The 19,861-nt window shown below is 34.7% G+C and overlaps 4 protein-coding genes and 1 non-coding gene across 5 annotated transcripts; 2 read left to right on the forward strand and 3 right to left on the reverse strand.

Moving 5' to 3' along the window:
* Positions 1 to 234: 234 nt before the first annotated feature.
* LOC111795257 (putative NAD(P)H dehydrogenase (quinone) FQR1-like 1) lies at positions 235 to 2,023 on the reverse strand. Its single transcript, XM_023677564.2, has 2 exons — positions 1,346 to 2,023; positions 235 to 733 (listed from the first exon to the last, which is right to left on the reverse strand). Exons 1-2 carry the CDS (start codon positions 1,864 to 1,866, stop codon positions 502 to 504), a joined length of 753 nt encoding a protein of 250 aa, XP_023533332.1. The 5' UTR covers positions 1,867 to 2,023; the 3' UTR covers positions 235 to 501.
* Positions 2,024 to 3,328: 1,305 nt separating this feature from the next.
* On the reverse strand, positions 3,329 to 6,322 carry LOC111795258 (deSI-like protein At4g17486). Its single transcript, XM_023677565.2, has 4 exons — positions 6,160 to 6,322; positions 4,386 to 4,639; positions 3,943 to 4,230; positions 3,329 to 3,854 (listed from the first exon to the last, which is right to left on the reverse strand). The coding sequence occupies exons 2-4, from the start codon at positions 4,585 to 4,587 to the stop codon at positions 3,616 to 3,618; spliced, it is 729 nt and encodes a 242-aa protein (XP_023533333.1). The 5' UTR covers positions 4,588 to 4,639; positions 6,160 to 6,322; the 3' UTR covers positions 3,329 to 3,615.
* Positions 6,323 to 8,577: 2,255 nt separating this feature from the next.
* LOC111795259 (dolichyl-diphosphooligosaccharide--protein glycosyltransferase 48 kDa subunit-like) lies at positions 8,578 to 12,913 on the forward strand. The gene is made up of 13 exons (XM_087123870.1): positions 8,578 to 8,940; positions 9,153 to 9,289; positions 9,492 to 9,617; positions 9,956 to 10,009; positions 10,133 to 10,246; positions 10,945 to 11,000; positions 11,100 to 11,141; positions 11,372 to 11,447; positions 11,564 to 11,635; positions 11,717 to 11,842; positions 11,943 to 12,047; positions 12,488 to 12,571; positions 12,659 to 12,913. The coding sequence occupies exons 1-13, from the start codon at positions 8,673 to 8,675 to the stop codon at positions 12,704 to 12,706; spliced, it is 1,308 nt and encodes a 435-aa protein (XP_086979996.1). The 5' UTR covers positions 8,578 to 8,672; the 3' UTR covers positions 12,707 to 12,913.
* A 2,496-nt stretch (positions 12,914 to 15,409) lies between these two features.
* Positions 15,410 to 15,483, reverse strand: TRNAN-GUU (transfer RNA asparagine (anticodon GUU)). Its single transcript has one exon. It is a non-coding gene; the product is annotated as a tRNA-Asn (tRNA).
* A 1,286-nt stretch (positions 15,484 to 16,769) lies between these two features.
* LOC111795249 (UPF0496 protein At4g34320) lies at positions 16,770 to 19,338 on the forward strand. Its single transcript, XM_023677554.2, has 2 exons — positions 16,770 to 17,401; positions 18,639 to 19,338. The coding sequence occupies exons 1-2, from the start codon at positions 16,814 to 16,816 to the stop codon at positions 19,185 to 19,187; spliced, it is 1,137 nt and encodes a 378-aa protein (XP_023533322.2). The 5' UTR covers positions 16,770 to 16,813; the 3' UTR covers positions 19,188 to 19,338.
* The last annotated feature ends 523 nt before the right edge of the window (positions 19,339 to 19,861 follow it).

Raw genomic sequence — 19,861 nt, forward strand, 5'->3', positions numbered from 1 at the left:
AGCTTGGGTCGACTAGCCTGCTACAAAGTAAGTGCAGCTAGCATGAGACTAATATGGATTGATTTATCCATGTATTTGGATTGATGATTTAATCTTAATGTTTTTGGTGATTAGACAATATAAGAATGATTAGGTATGACACATAAATCGAATTGTTTCGTAAATTATTGGTTATGATGACATAGAAGGGGTATGTCACTACTCGAGGGGGAGATGAAGAAACTGAGGGTTAGCTCGGGGAAAAGAAACGTTCCAGTTTAGTGCACCAATAAATCTACATTCAAATGTCGAAAAGAATAAAAAAAATAGGCTAAATTACATTTTTAATCCCTGTGTTTTACTTTATTGAATCTGTCATTCGATTAAAGCTTATCGAAGTACTTCCTAAGCTTTAAATCAAAAGACAGAAACACCAACGGCGATGATAGAGAGGACGTGAAGTTGAGACGTTTTAAAGCGTCGAGACTAAACGAGTAATGGACCGAGGAGGAGAAGGGTTAGTCAAGAGCGGGGGAGAGATCTTTTAAGTAAGGTAGCCATGTACTTACCTTGATGATGAGCAAGATGAAGCTCAGTTGAAGAAGGAGGTCTTGAGCCATCACCAGAGAGAACCCCAGCCCCATAAGGGGACCCTCCTCTAATGGTGTCTATATTCGTCATTTCACTCCCAAATGTATACCCTATTGGAACATATACCATTCCATGGTGTGCTAGAAGACTCACTGCTGTTAAACTGCACACACAAAAAAAACATATCATACATCTCAATTTACCATTTTACCCTTTTAACCATTGCAACGACAAACAACCAAAAATGACGTCATTTTTTTTTTAAAGTTTGAAGACCAAAATAATATTTAATATACCAAAATAATATTTAAATAAAATATTAAATGTAGAATAATTTAACCTCTCGAAATTCTCTCACTTCTCTCAAATTTCATTTGAGTTACCGTTGTTTTGATAGTATCCTTAAAGAGGGTATTTTCAAAATATTTTTAAAACCGTCTTAATCCAAAACAAACCGGAGAAGTATTTTATTTTATAAGTTAAGAGTATTATTGAAATTTAAAAGGTTAAATGGTCTTTTTCTTTTTTTAGATAAAATATAAAATTGTTGAGTTTTTTTATTAATTTAGCTATAATTTTAAAATATATATATATTTAAATTAATTTTTAAATTTTAGCTTACAAATATATGTGTGTATATATATATTAAAGGATTTGATTTCTAATTTAATTTAGCAATTTTTAAAATTTTTTAAATTAACAGAAGAGAATGAACTGTAATACCAAATGATTGATGGCACTGTGAAAAAGAAACAAAACCGACGAACCAACTTACGCCGTCGTCTCTTGGCCGCCGCCCTGGGTTCCGGTACTGACGAACAATCCGGCCGGAATGCCGGCCAATCTCTGATCCTTCCAAAGATCAATCGTCGAATCGAAAAACGACTTCATCTGCGCCGCCATGGATCCATACCTCGTTGGAAATCCAAACAAGAATCCGTCCGCCTCTACCATCTTCCCCACCTCAATCACCGGCACACTGTCGTCCTTCGCCGGAACTTTCATCTGCTCCAGCGTCTTCGGCGGCAACGTCTCCGGCACCTTAAACAGAACACCTTCAACGCCATCAACCGAATCGACTCCTCTCTTGATCCTCTTCGCCAATAGCTCGATGTGACCGTACATCGAGTAATACACTATGAAGATCCTCAGATTTCTCGCGATTTCTCCGGCCGGATTGTGAGATTGAGCGGCGGATTTTTGCTCCTGTGGCGGCGGAGGATGATCGGGATCTGGATCGGAGACGGCAATCGATGCTCTGTTCTTGCTAGGTACGCATCCACCGCCTTTGCCCATTTTTTTTTTGAAAATTTGAGAATCGGAAAATCAAGAGGAGTTTTCGATAATTAATTGATTGATTGATGAGAATGAAGAGGAATTTGAACGAAGATTGGATTGGACTTTGAGTTGACTGGATGATGATTATGTTATAGGTTGATTGATTCAATTAAAGTTACAGGTTGTTCTTTGACCAGAAGAGGCAAATTTGAAATTTATGGAAAACTTGTTCTTCATCGTTATCAGATTCCAATTTTTACACACAAAAAAAAAAAAAAAAAAAAAAAAAAAAAAAAAAAAAACCTAAACCCTAAACCGATCCGGAGTACCAACGTAAATCACGTTGGATTGGGTTAGATTCTTTTTTTTATTTGGGTTGAATTGAATTTTTTGAAAATAAAAAATTTGGGCTAGTTTGCAGGTTGATATTTTTTAGGTCGGGTCAACCTAACCAACTTGAAAATCGGGTTACAACCTTCCCAACCCAACCCTACTCGACTTTTAAGATCATACAAAGATTAAGAATATTTGACATTTGTAACCGATATTAATTATGCATTGTGACATGTGAATGTTTAATATTTGAGTTTTATGATATTTTAGTTGTTAATGTAACATGTATGGTAGATAAGTAGATTTTTTTAAATGATTAAAAAAAACAACCCGACAACTCAACCTAACCCAACCCATAAATAGAGAGTTAGGTTAGGTGGATTGTGAACGATTACTCGAGTCACCAACCTAACCGACTTGAAATTTCGATTTAGTATAAAAGATTTCTCCAACCTAACCCGTGTACACCCCTAATTGGATTTGCTTCTTGCTTCAGTGTAGAAGATTTCTATTCATATTGTTTGCATATTTAAAAACTCGTTATTAGAAGAATTAACTAGTGACCGAGAAATTACTATAAGCTTTTTAATTTGATACATAGTTATCTTATTCTGTTAATTGTGTTTGGATTCAATATGAATGATTTCCAGCTTTAATTTGAATGTACAGTTGACTTTTATCAAATATTTTTATAAAAAGAAAATTGTGTGAATTAATTATTTTAATTTATTTTCTAAAAATATTCTGTGTGAAAGAATTTGGCATAAAATATTGGTGGGATTAGGAATGAAATCATGTTCAGCATAAAGCTGTAATGAATGATTAATAAATTTCTATCTCATATTCTTCTCTTCTTTTAAAAATAGGCTTTTCAACAGTTGTAATGATCCAGTTTTCTGCTGGAAGAGATTCTTTTCCAAGTTTGTATTCTCGAGACAATCTAATTGGTATACCTTCTCGAGTCATTAGTTCACTGCTAGTAAATATTGTTTCTTTGGAGTTTTCCTTCAAGGTTTTTAAAACGCGTCTGCTATAAAGAGGTTTCCACACCCTTGTAAAGAATGATTCGTTCTCCTCTCGACCTATGTGGTATTTCACAATCCCCTTCCTTCAGGGTCCAGCGTCTTTATCGGCACTCGTTCTCCTCTCCAATCGATGTAGGATCTCATAGACTTGTAACATAATACGTTAGCCGTTCCAAGAAAACTGCTAATATACATTGAAAGATTCCTAAGCTCTACTAAAAGAAACAGTCAATGATTAGAACAAAGCCTCTAAGAGACTAAGAAACAGAAGAGAAAAAGAAAGAGATAAATCAAAGCCTCTGCTATCAATCCTCAAACCTCAGACCAGTCAGCTCCCATGGCTATTATCTCGAGAACTCGAAGAACAAACCTCGTAAGAAAGTTCGGATTGAGGTAAGTCATCTTCCCCTTACTTGAACGACCAACTTTTGGATCGTTTCAGTTCCCATGGAGGTAGGCAGCCTTTATAGTGAGAGTGTAGAAACAGTGAAGATATTGAAACTTCCTTCTGATTCATAGAGATTGAGGATAAGCAACCGAAACCGCTTCTTAGTCTTTTCTTTTCGCTGTCCTGTCCCTCAAATCCCGGGTCGTGTTGCACGGTTGTGGCCTTGAGAGCTTTCGGGAGTATGCAGTTGCATTTGGAACCTGCAAAGAGTGTTTCTGGTTTAAAATCACATAGGATCTAGCATGAAATCGTAAGTATTCTGGACAAGGGAAACGACGATGCACGTACCTAATCTCGCAAGCCGATTTATCCATTTCGGTATGCGTTTCCCAGTTAGCTTTCTGCATATATCCTCACAGAAATGGTTGCAATTCTTCACGATCAAGTGATACGAATCGCCATGATAGTTTGCAGCTTCACACTCCATAAAGTCTCTTACTTGGATTGGGTCCAAGCAGGTCGTACCGATATAAATCGACTTCCTAAACTTGAATCCAGGGCATGTCCGAGGTTCGACCTCAAAGATACCACTCGTAGGATAGTCGTGGGCTCCAAACGCATATTCAACCCCGTAAACTGTTAACACAAATAATAACTTATGGCTACAACTTATATAACATAATCTTAAGAACATCTACAAGATCAACACAGATCCTTTGTCCAAAAAAGTGAGAACAAAATCATCGTTCACGATTTAGATATACGAACGAAAGAGAAGTAAACTAACCAACCTTCTATGCCGGAGTGAAAGATGCCGAGACCAGCCCAGTAGATGTAGCCATTTGCAGGTGTTAAGTCATACACGTTGAGATAGACCGGAGTTTCGCCCGGAGTACTGGCAGAGGTCTGAAGTAAGCACAAATTGTTGGCTGGTTTACCTCTAAAATGAAGAGACTTAAAGTAATGCCATCCATTCTCTGATCCTCCTTTCATGGTTGATAGTGAAGCCAGGAATCAATTGGCTCTTAGTCTCAGCCTGTAAATTCTGGAAACATATGCACACACTTTACTTCATGAAGTTATAATATTGAGTTCATTTCTTTATCAAAGTATGAAATCATGACAGAAAAGACACCACAGACGGCTACATAGTAGTATAACCTAATTCATACGACTCGTGACCCACGTTTTCGGTCTATCTCGGCAAGCCCCAAGGAGCCCTTTTCCTTCAAGGGAAAGCTAGTGCCACAAAGTATAATTCTACTTTTCTTTCTTCTTTAATAATTAGTGTAAGATCACACATCGGTCGGGGAGGAGAGCGAAGCATTCTTTATAAGGGTGTGGAAACCTCTCCCTAGTAGACGCGTTTTAAAAACCATGAGGGAAACCCCAAAAGGGAAAGTCCAAAAAGGACAATATCGGCTAGCGGTGGGCTTGGGTCATTACAATTAGGCTATTGCATTCACTTTTTCTTGAGATCTAATGACGTCTCAAGCTCTCTATGATCTTTTGCCCATTCCATTGTCCTATACGCCCCCGGTTGAGGAGAAGAACGAAGCATCTTTTATAAGGTGTGGAAACCTTGCCCTAGTAGACACGTTTTAAAAACTTTAAGGGAAATCCCGAAAGGGAAAGCCCAAATAAGACAATATCTGCTAGTGGTAGGCTTGGGTCATTACAATTAGGCTATAGCATTCACTTTTTCTTGAGATCTAATGATGTCCCAAGGTCTCTATGATCCTATACGCCCCCGTCCCGTCAATTGGGTTATTCGAACTTCAATGTCGGGTCGACTATCTACCTAGGACATGACTAAGGTCCCTGTAGATCCAAGAAAACTAGAGGAAATCTAAGTAGTCCCCTCCAGTGGCAAATTCAGCTCCATCTTTCAACCCTTTTTGGATCTTTCAACACAAGATTCCTTGTATAGTTCCACAAGCAAAGCCAGACCATATAAATGAAAAGTAAAGGAAACATAAACATTCAAACTCAAATCCACTGCTAAAGAATGCTGAATGATTCATTACGAAATTCATCATAACTTCCACATAATGATTCCAAATCCAACCAGATTATGTCAAGATCCAAGCTATGAAGTCAAACTCTTGAGTGTACTTTGTTCGAGAGCTCTAGAGAAGTAGTCGAGCCTCGATTAAGGGGAGGCTGTTCAAGGGCTCCATAGACCTCAAGGAGACTGTATATTATACTTTGTTCGAGGGGAGAATCGTTAGGAGGGAGTCCTACATTGGCTAATTTAAAGAATGATCATGGGTTTATAAGTAAGGAATACACCAAAGTGTATAATATCATACGATTGTAGAGATCCGTGAATCCTAACCGTTCAAGAACAACAGATTAGCAAAGAAATCAAGTGGTGGGTGCATTAGATAAGCTTCACATTTCAACAAAAAAACGAAAACAAGCAGAACCCAAGTGGAAAAACCACAACACACAAACTCCACAGAACAAAACCAGATCAGATTCAAGAAGAAACCCAGAAATTCAGAAAAGTTAAGAGAAACCCATTTGTCAAAAGCAAGAAACAATCAAAACCCATGAACATACCTTTTCGTAGCCCCAAAAACAGCCATCAGAGAGTGAAAATGGAGAAACCAGAGAGCAGCAGAAGCATGGCAGCCATTTCCAGAGGTCCCAAAGGGGGCGATGGAGCGTGTGGGCGACTGGAAATGCAGAGAACCAGAGTCCTTTTGACGAAGAGGACAGTAAAGAAAGGGGAAAACGAGGGGAAATTTGCAAAGGCAGATGGGGTTTGTTCAAAAATCGATGAAGCTCGTGGACAGCTTGTTGAATTTAATTAGAAGATTGAAGACGCGAATTCCTATTTTCATTGAGCTCTTCTTCCTTTTAGTATACCTCCCAGCTTGGTCCCTTTCTAGTACAGTTGCAGTCATTTTCACTCCCTTTTTTTAGATAAAATAAAATAAAATAATCATGAGTTTTCAAAGGAATCTGATTCTGTATCCACTCTGAATTTTTGTTTCCATCAAAATTTATAATTTTGTTATTTATTTATTTTTTAGTTATTATTATGAAATTTGATTTAAGAATCTGTTAGGATTTTTTATTATTTATTTTTAGAATTTTATTAATAATATATTTTATTTTATTTTCGCAAGTTTGTTAGTAAAACATACATTTTATTTCATTTTTTCAGATTAATATTCAAGAAAGTCTTATTTATACGATTTAATTGGTAGTTTGTATCTTATTTAGATAGAATATTAATGAAGATTGGACTTTCAATCCTATTTATGTTTCTCATTTTAACGTAAATATTTAAAGGTTTGTTAATTTTACTATGCTTTTTAATTAATATACATAATATATATATATATATATATATATTTTATCGAAGTTTATAATTTGAAATTTTTAAATGTATTTAGATTTTAAATTAAACAAGCTTTTTTCTAATTAATTTGGAATTACAACTAATTTTTTAGTCTATAAATATTATTTAAACTATAATTCAATTTCTAAATTGTCTGTTAATTAGGTAATTTATAAGATTATTATATATATATATATTATCCACCAATTTCTAAGTTAAAATGGTTAAAGTTTCAAACTTTTTTTTTTGGGTAAAAATTACTGTTCAATTTTTACTGCAATGATGTGACAACAATATTTTATTTATTTATTATTTTTTTATTTTGTTAAATTCAAATGCTTCTCTCTCCTCTATCTTTCTCTTTGTCCCATCCTTTCTCCCTTATTTTTGTTAAATTACTCTATTTTAGATTTGAATTTATTTAATTTTTAAAATTTTTAATTTTATGTTTAAGTCGGTAAAAATTAACTATTTAATAAATTTGTTAATAGTACAAAAATAATGAATAATCAATGATTTATTAAACACGAAATTGAAAGCCTAAATTTGAAGACGACCATGATTTATAGGTACTTATCTACTTGAGCTATTAGAGCTCCTAGATCTAGTCCTTCAACTTCTTACGTCTTTTAGAAGTTACTTGAATTCTCCCCGACCCTTTTTTGGATCTTCATTAAATTTGCTTTGCGGTGAGGATTATCAATCTTAACTTCGACCTTGATTGCAACTTTTTTTTTTCTCGATTAGGTTTTGCAAGTTTGATCTTACCCTATTGTCCTTCCAAGGGATGACTATGGCCTTAACTTTGGCCCCCCGACACAGTTTGGACAATGAATTTGACTTCTTTCCCACATACAACAACGAAATTGTGACATGCAAAATAAGATATACTTGTATATCTGTGTCATGCTAGTCACACAAGCTTCAATACTTTACGTTTGATCGAAGAATTGTGTGTGTAACAAGTTTAGGAAATAAGAAAGAACTTACCCTTCGTAGGTTAAAGAAAGATACTTATATAGGAAATAATCTTGAGTTTTTCTATTTTTCTCGAATTAGGTTAACCGAGAACCAAACCAGACCACATAGAGACATCATAACCAGGAACTTGCAATGCATATGCCCACTTAGGTGGTCGAGGCTAAAGAATTGATCATTAACCAGTTCCTCTCTTCTCTCCTTACTTTTAGGGTTAGGCTATCTGTGTGTTTCTCGAGTGTATTCTAGGCATAATTCTTCCCGTAGTTATTATTCTTATATTTCAAGACTAAAATTATCTATACACAATAATGGGTCTAACTCTCCCCGTTTCCTCCATCATTCTCCATTTAAACGAGCATTCTCACCTCATTCGAGCTGGATCTCTAAAGAGCCAGAGTCTCGAACCTACGAATTAAATAGACATCTCTACATAAAAACATGAGGAGAGTTGAAGATTTTCTAAAATTGGAAGCTCGTTAGGTAAAATTTTTACAGAAATACTCGAGCCAGAGTCTCGACTCTACGAGTTAATAGATGTTCGGGAGAGTTAAAAGGATTTTGTAAAATAGAGGGGTGGTTTGGCAAATTCTTCAAAGTATTGGGCGTTTTTGTGATTATACTTTGAATTGGGGCAATACTTCAAATACTCACTTCTTCCGCAGACTATTCTTGTCTTCACAGAACGACTGCAAAAGAGATCTCTGATCCCTCTTCGGACTGTGCCACTTCCTAAAACCCTAGCGCAATGTCGAAATCCCTCGTCGTCTTGACGCTAATCTCTGTTCTTCCATTTCTTTGCTATGCCTTCTCCCCCGAGAATCCCACAGATCGCAAAGTCCTCGTCTTACTCGACGATTTTGCCATCAAATCTACCCATTCTTTGTTCTTCAACTCCCTCCAGTCCCGTGGTTTTGACCTCGATTTCAAGCTCGCTGATGACCCCAAGATCTCCTTGCAGAGACATGGACGCTATTTCTATGACGCATTGATCTTGTTTGCACCAACAATTGACCGTAAGCCTTCGTTCATTTCCATTTCTGATGGTTTCGTGTTGGAATTCTTGTATTTTTACTTGGAAATTCGAGACATAGTGTCAATTAGGGTTTCAGTTGTTTGGAATTTATTAATTTTGAGGTTTTATCTTTTGACGTAGCCGGAATTACTCGTAATGAATTGCATAGATGTTGTGATAATTGTTTACGTTTTAATTTCTCGGGTTTTGTAGGGTTTGGGGGATCCGTTGATCTTGCTGGTATTCTGGATTTTGTCGATTCGGGGCATGATCTTATTCTCGCTGCTGATTCTAATGCATCGGATTTGATCCGAGAAATTGCCACTGAATGTGGTGTTGATTTCGATGAGGTAGGTGGATATCTAGGAAATATTACCTTTTTATCCATAGCAGTATGATATTTGTTCTTTATAGCGCAAGAAGATTCTATGGAACCTTTTTTAAAAAGTTATAATATTTATAATTTCCATGAGCAAATGGATTATGTTTTATTGTTCGTATCAAAACTCCGTTTCTTTTCTGTACACTTATATGAAAAGTACTATTTCAAAGGATTCAGCTGCTGTAGTCATTGACCACACCAGCTATGCAGTATCAGAGACAGAGGGAGATCACACATTGATTGCCAGTGACGATTTGATCAAGTCTGATGTAATTGTGGGAAGCAAGAAGATTGAGGCAAGTTAGATTCTTCAGTAATTTAAGAAAGATGATCATGTAGGAAGATAGTAGTTTTCATCCTTTAGAATCAACTTTTCGTTGGGGTTTTATTAATTATCGAAAGTTCTTTAAAGTTTTCCTCGGCTTGGAGAAAAAATTCATTGATAGTTCACATAATTAGTGTCTTAATGTATGGCTGCTCATAATTCTGAGAGTGTTGGTCATTCATCAGTGCATTTCTGTTTACTTTGGTCTTGATTTCTCCCATTTGGCACTAACTCTATTTTATGTTTGTAACAGTCATTGTTAATATAAGGCTTACTTCTAATTACTATCTGAATGAATGTTCCACACAGGCTCCTGTTCTTTTCCAGGGGATTGGCCATACTTTAAATCCTGTTAATAACTTGGTAAGATACTTGGATAGTCCTTACTTTACAACTTCTTCATAGAATGTGGTTCTATTAATGCTTAATAACTCTGGATTGGCATGACCATTTTTATGTATTGACCTCTCTTCTTTTATTCTCCAGGTGCTAAAAGCTCTCTCAGCATCTCCCTCAGCATATTCTGCGAAGCCAAAGTCCAAGCTATTGAGCCCTCCACAACTAAAAGGATCTGCTATCTCGCTGGTTTCAGTCATACAGGTCTATTATTGATCAAGTTCCTGCCTTTCTTTCTATGCATCTCTTTTAATGGTTTTGTTCTATGTTGCTGGAGCATAAAGTTTGATAAACGAAAAGATGGAGTATTGAATAGGCACAATAAAGTTTATTGTGTACCGGTTCACTTAGCTTTTATCTTGCTTCCTAAAGGACTTCTTGACTTACGTACTTGGGATTATTTCTTTAAACTGATGTTGTTCAAGTACGAAATTGAACTCTATTGGCTTTGTGTTCTAAGTTTTTCTCTGGTCTACTAAAGCTGTAAGGTCTCTCATTCTTATCCATCTGGCAGGGAGCAACCTTTTAAATTTCTTCAGATGTACAACTACTGTATTGTTGCAATCTTTGGTTTTGTACATATGTTTTTGTCAATTAAAATGAGTATTTAGTGGATGTGTCTTCTAAAAATAAGGCCAACTAGATTTTAGAATGTTTATTTGCCTCTAGATGAAGAGTTTTCGTATTCTCCATTTCTTTGAGTGGGTGAATTCTTTTGGCTTTTGATTTGGGACGGTTTCTTACCAGCCATCCTTTGTACTTCTGTCTTTCATAGACCTACAATATAATTTTTCTTATCACCAATGAAAGAGGGAGAGAGAAAGAGAATCAACAGTTCTTTCCTTATCCTCAAAAAAAAAAAAAAAAAAAAAAAAGAATTAACCGTTCTTTCTGTGTTACAGGCAAGAAACAATGCCCGGATTTTGATCTCTGGATCATTAAGTTTGTTTAGCAACCGGTAGGGAACACTTGTAGCTTAATTACCAGCAACTAACTTTATTCCTTCTTTATCTATCTCAGGATCTCTTAATAATACAGTTTTTCCTCTTGTTTATAGATTTTTCAAATCTGGGGTGCAGAAGGCTGGACATCCAACCAAGTAAGTGAAAATGCCTGAACGAGATTGTATTACTTGATAAAAACCTTCATAGTTGTGCAACCATCATATACATGTAAAATATTATCTAATGGACGGTGGAAAACAATTATGAAGCTGCATCAATTATTAATGAACATTGATGAGAATTTAGATCACATAGCAATTATTGGTATCTAGTATGCTTATGAACTGTTGAAGATACTTGTTGAAGAGAGTATGTTGTGATACAGGTATGACAAGTCAGGCAACGAGCAGTTTTCAATTGAACTAAGCAAATGGGTTTTCCACGAGAGAGGTCATCTTAAGGTGAGGCAGTACTTTAACATTTTTGCATTTTCTACTGGGTATGAATTTGTTATAGAATCAGATTGTAGATGCTAATTCTATCCTCTGCGCCACAAATCGACGTTTGTTTTTTTTAGGCTGTGAATGTTAGGCATCACAAAGTTGGGGAAACTGATGAACCAGCAATTTACAGGATTAATGATGATTTGGTAATTCTAATTTCAGAAAGGCTAAATACAGAACGAAATGGAAATATTTGAGTTCTTCTGACCTTTGAATTTCGTTTAAAGGAATATTCCGTTGAGATTTTCGAGTGGTCTGGTAAGGCATGGGAGCCGTATGTCTCTGACGACGTTCAGGTGCAGTTTTACATGATGAGCCCCTATGTTTTGAAAACTTTATCAACCGACAACAAGGTAAAAAAGAAAATTTCCTATAACTATTTTTTGTTTGATTTTACGTATGGATTTTATTGAACCTTAATATTTATAGCTACTTTCTCTCTTTCTCTTGTAGGGTCTTTACTACACTACCTTTAAAGTTCCGGATGTATATGGAGTATTCCAGTTCAAGGTCGAGTATCAAAAACTTGGATACACTGCCTTATCTCTATCGAAGCAGGTAATGTTCGAGTTTCATCTTGATGCATTCTAATTATGGAGGGAATAAGCAAGTTGATGGATCCCATTATTATAGCGAGAAGTAGTTCTGGAAATTATGGCAATTGCTCTTTGTTTAAGATGGAACTCCATCCACATTGGTATGAGAGGGGAACGAAACATTCTTGATAAAGGGTGTGGAAACCTCTCCCTAGCAGACACGTTTTAAAACCTTGAGGAGAAATTTCAAAGAGGACAAAATATCTGCTAGTGGTGGGCTTGGGCTTGGGTTGTTACATTAAACGTAGGCTTGAATGCAGTGTACACCATTAGCACCTTTTTAGTGTCGGGCAACCTCACTCGAGTGTGCCTGCCTGCACCTGCACATGGGTGAAGTCTTTCATGTTGTATATGCATATTGCTTATGGCCTGTGCTTCTTGAACACACTCATAATATTGCAGATTCCAGTGAGACCCTTTAGGCACAATGAATATGAAAGATTCATTCCTACCGCTTATCCATACTATGGAGCAGCCTTTTCAATGGTATGCCTGCCTCTTTCAATACCCATTTTTGTATATATGTGCAGTTTCATGTTTCAAAATGATAATAAGAATTGAATTGTGGTGCAGATGGCTGGCTTCATTATGTTCACTGCTGTTCATCTATACAACAAGTAACCAAAATCACTGTAAGGTGCAGAGCCTCTTAGTTATTCTAATTTTGATTTTTTTTTTCGTAATTTTAAATTTTATTTGAGCTCTCTCTTGAATATTGGATGCTGATACTACAATTATGGATACTTTAGTGTTAGTAATTAATTTAGAGAGATATGACAATTTTGTTGAGATTAATCAAATTATTCTCGGAATTTTTATTTTCTTTTATATTTTCTTCTCAAATAAGAAAAAAGATTTTAAATTTTGGATTTTTACAAATATGGCATTAAATATGATTTTTTGCTATTCTGGGTTATTTATTAATTTTTTAATTCAGGTTTAATTTTGATGATGATGCTAATTTAATACATTAATATTATATTATTTATGTAAATGTCTCAATATTTGAACTATCAAGTTCTACTATTTAAAGATTGTTCAATTTTCTAAAATGTGCATAATTTAATCTTTTATGTCATATCAATATTTATTTTATTCTAAATTTTAATTTTGATTCACAAATAAAACTCTTTTTTTTTTTTTTCTTTTTACCACGTGCGGAAATTGTCTAATTTCTCAATTTTTTTATGCTAACAATTTTCAACCACCACATTTATAACCAAAAAAAAAAAGTCAAATTAGAATTTAGTTTTTATAATTTTAGAAGTATTTATAAGATTTTATCAAAATGACTTTTAAAAACATAGAAATTGAATTTATAATTTAATTAAAAAAAAAAAAAAGAAACTCAAATGAATGTATTCACATGGGAAATGATTTAATTTCTCAGTCTTTTTGCATAACCAATAGGTGAGTGCCACGTAATTATTGATTTTTTTTAAATTTTAAATGAAATTGACATTCCGGGCTGGGAAAAGTCGGGTGTGTCGGGGCACGCGGCGGCCCGCCCCGCAAATCCTCACGTCCACATCCTCTTGCTTTTCTTTCAAGTCCCGTTTTTCTAACATTATTGACTTTTGAAAATTTTAATAAAAACATTTGTCTTTTTACTTTATTCTTTCTATTTCTAATTTTTAATTTTTTTTTTCTAAACTTTGTTTAAAACACAAATTTATATTACTGATATATAACGTATAATTATTTGAAAATGTTATTCAAATATAGAATACATTCTACCATATATTTAATTTAATATACATATATGTTTATATTAATTATTATAATTATTTGATTAAAACATTTTAGATTTTGAAATTATTTATCTTTATATTTAACAAATTTGACTTTACTATATATTAAAATATATATATATAATTCAATAAGCTAATTCTATGGAGAGAAATAAATAAATAAATAAATAAATAAATAAAGAGAAAGAAAATGAAAAAGAAAACTTTGAGTGACGTAAGCAATAGAAAGAAAGCAACTTAGAAGAATCATCTTTGTTGCCATTTGGGGAATCATTTATGGCCAAACTTTTCCTAATCATTATTTTCCACCACTATTCTATTGCCACGTGTCCACCTCTCTTGCTTGTCTTACCAGTCTCATATTTCTTTATCAATTAATAACACTATTACTCACATCAATTTTTACAATTTTTACCATTTTTTAAAATAAAATAAATTCAAAAAAAAAATTATAGTAAATTAGTTTCATAATTTCCATAAAATAAAATGAGTGTCAATGTTTTGAATCTCTTCTTGTTTGTTTCAGTTATTTGTTCAGCGTTTTTTTTGCTGCTTGCTTGATTAGAATACCGTCATCTCATCACGTCATTTAAACACAACGAAGTAAGAAACGTTAAGTTATTTGAAAGATACACGTTACACTCTCATTAAATAATTACTGCTGCTTAATTAAAACATCATCATTACATCATTTTGTTTAAGAAAAGAAACTTTCGATCTATTATATAATTGGTTTCGATCTATTTAAAATACATCAAGTTGTTTAAGTGAGAGAAAAAAAAAACGATCAATTTTTTGAATCATACACGTTAGAAACTCGTTAAATAATTACTTCATTTCTCGTTTCGTCTTTTATTTTTATTTTTATTGCTTGTTTAACTAGAAGACCATCATCACACCACGTCGTTTCAAAAAACGGGAAACGAGCGGACATATCTTTAATCTATTAAATTATTGGTTACTTTAAAAATTATTATATAATCCTTACATAATATATTGCATTTTCATATAATACGGCACTTTATTTATTTTCATATTTTTTATGATTAGAATATGGTGAAAGAAATAATAATATTCAGTTTTTTTTTCATAAGCATGTGATAAAGGTTTTATAAATTTTTTTTCAAATATTTATGTCATTTTCAAGATAATTATTAAATTATATCAAATCATTATCTTAATCAAAATTTACATGCCTTGATTTATTATTATTATTATTATTTAATATCTCTAAATTTATATGACTTGCAGATTCTTCTTTATAAAGTGTATTGGAGTTTCTCACTCAATAATTTTCTTAATTACCTAATTAATTCTGATTTTTTTTTTCAAATTATTTTAAGCAATCAATGATTAATAAATAACATGAAAAATACGTTCAATTCACGAATTTCATACCATTTTTCCAATTATTAATTGTGTAGCTTTTCCCTTACACAAATACCCATAAAATTCATCCCAATTTTATTAATTATTATAAATTATAAAAAGAATAATTTTACGATTTAATAATAATTTCAAATATTTTTCAGGCGTAATAAGCAAAAAACAATAAAAAAGAAAAAAAAAACCCCGCTAGAAGGAGGGCTTGAACCTCCGACCTTGTGGTTAACAGCCACACGCTCTAACCAACTGAGCTATTCCAGCTTTTGTTTATAGCTATTGAGATATATTTTAATGAATAAATAATTTTAGTTTTGATAATATAATTTAAATAATTATATAATTCTAAAGATTGAAGTGAGAAATTGAAATGTTTATTATTATTATTATTATTATTATTATTATTTTTCTCGTAATTAGAAAATTGAATAATGTTAACCCGTGAAAAATATAACGTCACCTAGAACAGTAGAATCAAGTTAATGCAATTTTGTTTTCCTCTCACGACGGTCAAAACACTATTACTATGAAATAAGAGCTTATCGATCTTTGTTTTACATTTCTTCTTATGACCAAGATGTCGATACCGTAGCAATTCCCATTAACGCTTCTTCTAAGTCCATTTGGATCAGGATCGTCTACATTTTAGCTTACCATAATAAAACTAGCACGGGATCCAAAAATAATACTCTGCGTTTCACAGTTACCATATCCAAGAGTTCTCAACGAACGAACTGTCTAACAAATCAAGCTTTAATAAAACTTGACATCGTGATACCACTTGTTATACATTTACATAATATACAACCTAAATTATGACAATGACTGATGTTAACAGAGCCAGAGAAGAAATGAACGTAAACACTTACGTGGGCCAAAAATTATTTCTACTATGATCAAAATACGAGATTAAACGATAGTGTTCTTATTTATTATTTAATCGAAAGAAAATAAATTCAAGTTTTGTCACGTTTATTTGGAATTATAAATCACTTTCATAGTTGGTGAAATGTAATATCACTGTCATATTCATCTTCTTATATTTTTAAATTAATTTTAAATACCACTCTAACTTTAAGTAAAATGGTTCGTATTTTATTCACGTAATAATACTCTAACAGACATAAATTGGGTCGGGATGGGTCGAGACATGTTTTAGACCGACTCAATTGTCTCAGCTGTAGATTTTTTCACGTCCCATTAAATAATGAACCGAACCCCAATCATATAATTAAGAGTTCGTGTTCAACTTCTACTTAAGGCTGTTTCCACACCCTGTCTCGTTCTGCTCTCAACCAACGTGGGACATTGCAGGAGAACTCGTGAATCAACTAAATTTAAAGTAAGTTCATTAAGACCGGGTTTTGAGTAATTTATTTATTTTTTTTCCCTAAAATGCTTAGTTATTATGACGTAAGAGAGAGAAGAGGAGAGAGATTGCTTCCCCCTCCCAGTCCGCAGCCGTAGCATTCTGTTCCATTTTTCATTATGCGTGCAAGCCATTCTTTCTTCTTCGCTTCTTTTAACGGTTTATAAATCCTTTCTCAATTCATTGCTTCTCAATTCCCCTATTTTCTTCCCAATCTTTCCTCCAATGGGAAACAGCCACGCCACCAAACGGAGCACCACCGCCGTCGAACAACCCGCCGCCATCAATCTCGCCGCCAAGGACCTCACCACCTACGAAGCCGCCTGTGTGGCCGACGCCGATGTCCGATCCTTCGATAAAGCCCTCCAAGCCCGAGCCAACCAAGTCCTGACCACATTAGCCGACGACGGCGGCGGCGGCGGCGGCGTCCAAGTCCGAGCCCTGTCTTTCGATTCCCTGAAACAAGTCACGGAATGCCTCCTCGAAATGAACCAGGAGGTGGTTCGAGTCATCCTGCAATGCAAAAAGGATATTTGGAAGAGCCAGGAGGTGTTCGAGCTGGTTGAAGATTACTTTGAAAATAGCCTCCAGACGCTTGATTTCTGTACTGCTCTGGAAAATTGCTTGAAACGAGCTCGGGACAGCCAGTTGCTGATTTTAATGGCGCTCCGGCAGTTCGAGGAGGAGGAAACTCATGTGGGTCGGAATCGTTTTGTGAAAACTTTGCAGGAATTGAGGAATTTTAAGGCCTCTGCTGATCCATTCACTCAGGAGTTCTTCAACATCTTTCACTCTGTTTATAAACAGCAAATGGTAATCTCTCAATTTCCGCTTTAAAAATCGTTTCTGTTAGGAACCACGACGTCGATGTGGGACTACTCCTTTCATTAATGTTCAATAATCTTCTCCTCTCGAACGAAGTAGAATAGAGCTTCCCCGGAGGCCTATAGAGCCCTTGAATAGCCTATCCTTAATCGTGGCTCGACTCCTTTTTCTAGAGCTTTTGAACAAAGTACACCATTTGTTCGACACTTGAAGATTCTATTGACATGTCGAAGTTAAGGGTATGACTCTAATATCATGTTAGGAACCACGAGCATCTATAATGGTACACTATAGAGCTTTCCTTGAGGCCTATGGAGTCCTTGAACAACGTCCCCTTAATCAAGACTTGACTCCTTTTTCTGGAGCTCTCGAACAAAATAGACAATTTGTTTGACACTTGAGGATTGTATTGACACGGCTAAGTTAAAGAGCATGACTTTGATATCATGTTAGGAACCACGACCCTCCATATATGATACACCATAGAGGTTCCCTTGAGACTTATGGAGCCCTTGAATGACCTCTCCTTAATCGAGACTCGATTCTTTTCTCTGGAGCCATCGACCAAAATATATTATTTGTTCGACACTTGAGAATTCTATTGACATGTTTAAGTTAAGGGCATGACTCTGATATTATGTTAGGAACCACGACCCTCTATAATGGTACACCATAGAGCTTCCCTTGAGGCCTATAGAGCCCTTGGATAGCCTCTCCATAATCGAGGCTCGACTCCTTTCTCTGGAGCTCTCGAACAAAGTACACCATTTGTTCGACACTTGAGGATTGTATTGACATGGCTAAGTTAAGAGCATGACTTTGATACCATGTTAGGAAGCACGACCCTCACAAAATGGTACACCATAGTGCTTCCCTTGAGGCCTATGGAGCCCTTGAATAGCCTCCTCTTAATCGAGGCTCAACTCCTTTTTCTGGAGCCCTCGAACAAAGTACATCATTTGTTCGACACTTGAGTCACTTTTGACTGTACCTTCGAGACTCACAACTTTTTTGTTCGACCATCAAAGATTCTATTGACATGACTAAGTTAAGGACATGACTCTGATACCATGTTGGGAATCACGACTCTGTACAATGTTATGATATTGTAACTTTGAGCATAAACTCTCGTAGCTTTGCTTTTATTTTTCCCAAAAGACCTCGTATCAATGAAGATAGTGATCGTTACTTACTCATTTCAATAATTTTCAACATTTTCCTCCAGGTAATGCTCGAGAAGCTTCAACAGAAGAAAAACAAGCTCGACAAGAAGCTGAAGTCCATCAACACATGGAGGAAGCTCTCGAGCATGATATTTGCGGCCACATTCGCCGCCGTGTTAATCTGCTCGGTAGTAGCAACGGTGATCGCAGCACCGCCAGTCACGGCAGCGCTATCAGCAGCTTCCTCCATTCCTCTAGGCTCCATGGGAAAGTGGATTGATTCCTTATGGAGGAGCTATGAGAATGCATTGAAAGGGCAAAAGGAAGTGATAAGCTCAATGCAGGTCGGGACGTATATCGCGATCAAAGACATGGACAACATTCGGGTTCTGGTCGGGAAGGTCGAGACGGAGATGGAGGGAATGTTGGAGAAGGCGGAGTTCGCCATCGAAGAGGAAGCTGTGAAGGTTGGAGTGGAGGAGATGAAGAAGAAACTAGATGTGTTCATGAAGAGCGTTGAGGATTTGGGAGTTCAAGCTGATTTGTGTAGCAAAGACATTACAAGAGCAAGGACAGTGGTTTTGCAGAGGATAATAAAACATCCTAATTAACATCTTAATTTCGATTAGTACTATGTAATTAATTACATTCTTTCATTTGTTTTTTTTTTATTTTGTTTGTTCATAGATATTTTGTTTTATTTCTTTTAATTAAATTTAAAAGTATATATATAAATAAATAAAAAACATTTACCCTTTTTAATTTTGAACCAGAACGTCTGTGTGTCATGTGACTTAATTATAGATTCATAATCATTCCCTAAATTAGCAAACCTAGGATTCCTCGCTATGACCCGAGCTTTCTGAAAGAAAATCCTCGAGATTGTAGAGGGAATTTAGAGAAAGATTAAAATGCATTCCGTCTTATTTAAAGTGATTTTGGTAGAATTTTAAAAAATAATATATTTAAATATTTAAATTAAATAAATATATACGAATATCTTATCTAAATCATATTTAAATGACATAAGATATTTAAATTTATATTTAATTATCGTATTTAAATGTCATATTTATAGGAAATTTTAATGATACGATCATATTTAAATCATATTATATTCCAATAGATAATATCGAAGATTCTTTATTATTTTAATCTAAGTTCACATGAATTTGCTCGATTTTACAAAATATTTTATTTACTCCCAATTAACGTAAAATAATATCCATTTTTTTCAAAATTAATAAATCGTTATTCTCAGACATTCTCTTATAAACCCGTCATC

The sequence above is a fragment of the Cucurbita pepo genome, chromosome 5 (assembly GCF_057944985.1).
Source record: "Cucurbita pepo subsp. pepo isolate OVF chromosome 5, ASM5794498v1, whole genome shotgun sequence".
Lineage (NCBI taxonomy): Eukaryota > Viridiplantae > Streptophyta > Magnoliopsida > Cucurbitales > Cucurbitaceae > Cucurbita > Cucurbita pepo.

Excerpts from the sequence above, each read along its gene's own strand:
- LOC111795258 (XM_023677565.2), bottom strand. The coding sequence starts at position 4,587 with ATGAAAGGAGGATCAGAGAATGGATGGCATTACTTTAAGTCTCTTCAT. Across the intron at positions 4,231-4,385 it reads CTTTCACTCCGGCATAGAAG|TTTACGGGGTTGAATATGCG; the intron begins GTTGGTTAGTTT and ends TTGTGTTAACAG. Across the intron at positions 3,855-3,942 it reads AAATCGGCTTGCGAGATTAG|GTTCCAAATGCAACTGCATA; the intron begins GTACGTGCATCG and ends CACTCTTTGCAG.
- LOC111795249 (XM_023677554.2), top strand. The coding sequence starts at position 16,814 with ATGGGAAACAGCCACGCCACCAAACGGAGCACCACCGCCGTCGAACAA. Across the intron at positions 17,402-18,638 it reads CTGTTTATAAACAGCAAATG|GTAATGCTCGAGAAGCTTCA; the intron begins GTAATCTCTCAA and ends ATTTTCCTCCAG.
- LOC111795257 (XM_023677564.2), bottom strand. The coding sequence starts at position 1,866 with ATGGGCAAAGGCGGTGGATGCGTACCTAGCAAGAACAGAGCATCGATT. Across the intron at positions 734-1,345 it reads GGCGGCCAAGAGACGACGGC|TTTAACAGCAGTGAGTCTTC; the intron begins GTAAGTTGGTTC and ends TTGTGTGTGCAG.
- LOC111795259 (XM_087123870.1), top strand. The coding sequence starts at position 8,673 with ATGTCGAAATCCCTCGTCGTCTTGACGCTAATCTCTGTTCTTCCATTT. Across the intron at positions 11,636-11,716 it reads ACAGGATTAATGATGATTTG|GAATATTCCGTTGAGATTTT; the intron begins GTAATTCTAATT and ends TTTCGTTTAAAG. Across the intron at positions 11,843-11,942 it reads CTTTATCAACCGACAACAAG|GGTCTTTACTACACTACCTT; the intron begins GTAAAAAAGAAA and ends TTTCTCTTGTAG.